The 1,660-nt window shown below is 38.2% G+C and overlaps 1 protein-coding gene across 1 annotated transcript; it reads left to right on the top strand.

Annotated features, from left to right (window-relative positions):
* Positions 1–450: 450 nt before the first annotated feature.
* Positions 451–1,378, top strand: LOC102400297 (olfactory receptor 4L1-like). Its single transcript, XM_006073494.4, is given in 2 exon segments — positions 451–479; positions 481–1,378. Coding segments are annotated over 2 exon segments (927 nt in total).
* The last annotated feature ends 282 nt before the right edge of the window (positions 1,379–1,660 follow it).

Below are 1,660 nucleotides of genomic sequence, written 5' to 3'. Positions count from 1 at the left end.
GTAACTTTTCTTCCAAGGAGTAAGGGTCTTTAGTTTAAAAAAATAAGAAAATATAATTCTGGAAGTAAAAAAAATAAATCCATGTGGCAAATCAATGGTTCCCAAATTATAGTTGGCTTTCATTTTAATAGTTACCAAGTCTTTGTCATTTCTCTGTAGTGCATGTAATTATTGCTTTTACTGTCACAAAAGTGTCAATAGTAATATTTCTGCTCATTTACATGTTATTCGTGTAGCACAACTCTTCATAGAAGGCTGTGTGTTTCTGTCCTCTGTGTACTCCCCAGGTCCACAGTCAACATTTTAGTATCCACTCTGTATACTTCTGGAGGCTAACCTACAGGAACAACATTATTTTCATTTTATTTTCTCTAATTTGTAGGCACTAATCATTTCTTGAAAATATCTGAGATAAGAAAGAACTTCTGGAACTTTTTTTGAGTTGAGTAAATGGATCTGAAAAATGGATCTGTAGTGACAGTTTATTTTACAAGGATTTTCTGCAGCATGGGAACTTCAGGTTGTCTTCTTCGTGACATTCTCCTTGATCTATGGGGCTACTGTGCTGGGAAACATGCTCATTATGGTCACAGTGACATGCAGTTCTACCCTTCATTCTCCCATGTACTTCCTCCTTGGAAACCTCTCCTTTTTGGACATGTGTCTCTCCACGGTCACCACACCCAAGATGATCAGAGACTTGCTCACTGAACACAAGACCATCTCTATATGGGGATGCATGGCTCAGATGTTCTTTATGCACTTTTTTGGAGGTGCTGAGGCAACTCTTCTGGTAGCCATGGCTTTTGACAGATATGTGGCCGTATGTAAACCCCTGCACTATAGGAAAATCATGAACCGCAGGTTGCTGAATGGGTCTGTTATACTTTCATGGACAATTGGTTTTACACACACCATGAGCCAGATGGTATTAATGGTAAACCTGCCTTTCTGTGGCCCCCACATCATAGACAATATATTCTGTGACCTTCCCCTTGTGATTAAGCTTGCGTGTGTGGAAACACACACCCTGGAACTATTTGTCATTGCTGACAGTGGGCTGTTGTCACTCATCTGTTTCCTCCTCCTGCTTGTCTCCTACACGGTCATCCTGGCCACTGTGCAACGAAGACCATCTGGAGGCCTCTCCAAAGCCCTGTCCACACTGTCTGCCCACATCACTGTGGTCAGTCTGTTCTTTGGGCCGTGTATCTTCATCTATGCCTGGCCTTTCAAGAGTTTTGCCAGCAATAAAGTCCTTGCTGTATTTTACACTGTTATCACACCCTTATTGAATCCTATTATTTACACCTTGAGAAATCAGAAAATGCAAGTGGCCATGAGAAAGTTACCGTTCCAAAATGTTAGCTCCACATAGAACTTTTAGATTTTAGAACTGTGTAATTAATCCAGCTTTCAAATATAAGGCTAACATAATTTGAATATATTATATGTAATACATGGTTTTACTTTCTTAACTGGTGCAGAAAAATTAATGATAAAATGCTTTAAATTCACAGTTAATGCTGTTATAACACATAATGATAATTAGTTATCTGCAACAAAATAGACATATAATGTCATGAAATACTTTATGATATAGTCAATGTTTATTAGTGAAGAGATAAATATAGAAATATGTAGTGGTAGTATTAGAGAT

The sequence above is a fragment of the Bubalus bubalis genome, chromosome 11 (genome assembly GCF_019923935.1).
Source record: "Bubalus bubalis isolate 160015118507 breed Murrah chromosome 11, NDDB_SH_1, whole genome shotgun sequence".
NCBI lineage: Eukaryota > Metazoa > Chordata > Mammalia > Artiodactyla > Bovidae > Bubalus > Bubalus bubalis.
Note: the sequence above shows the minus strand (reverse complement) of the source record. Positions and strands in the feature narration are given on the sequence as shown.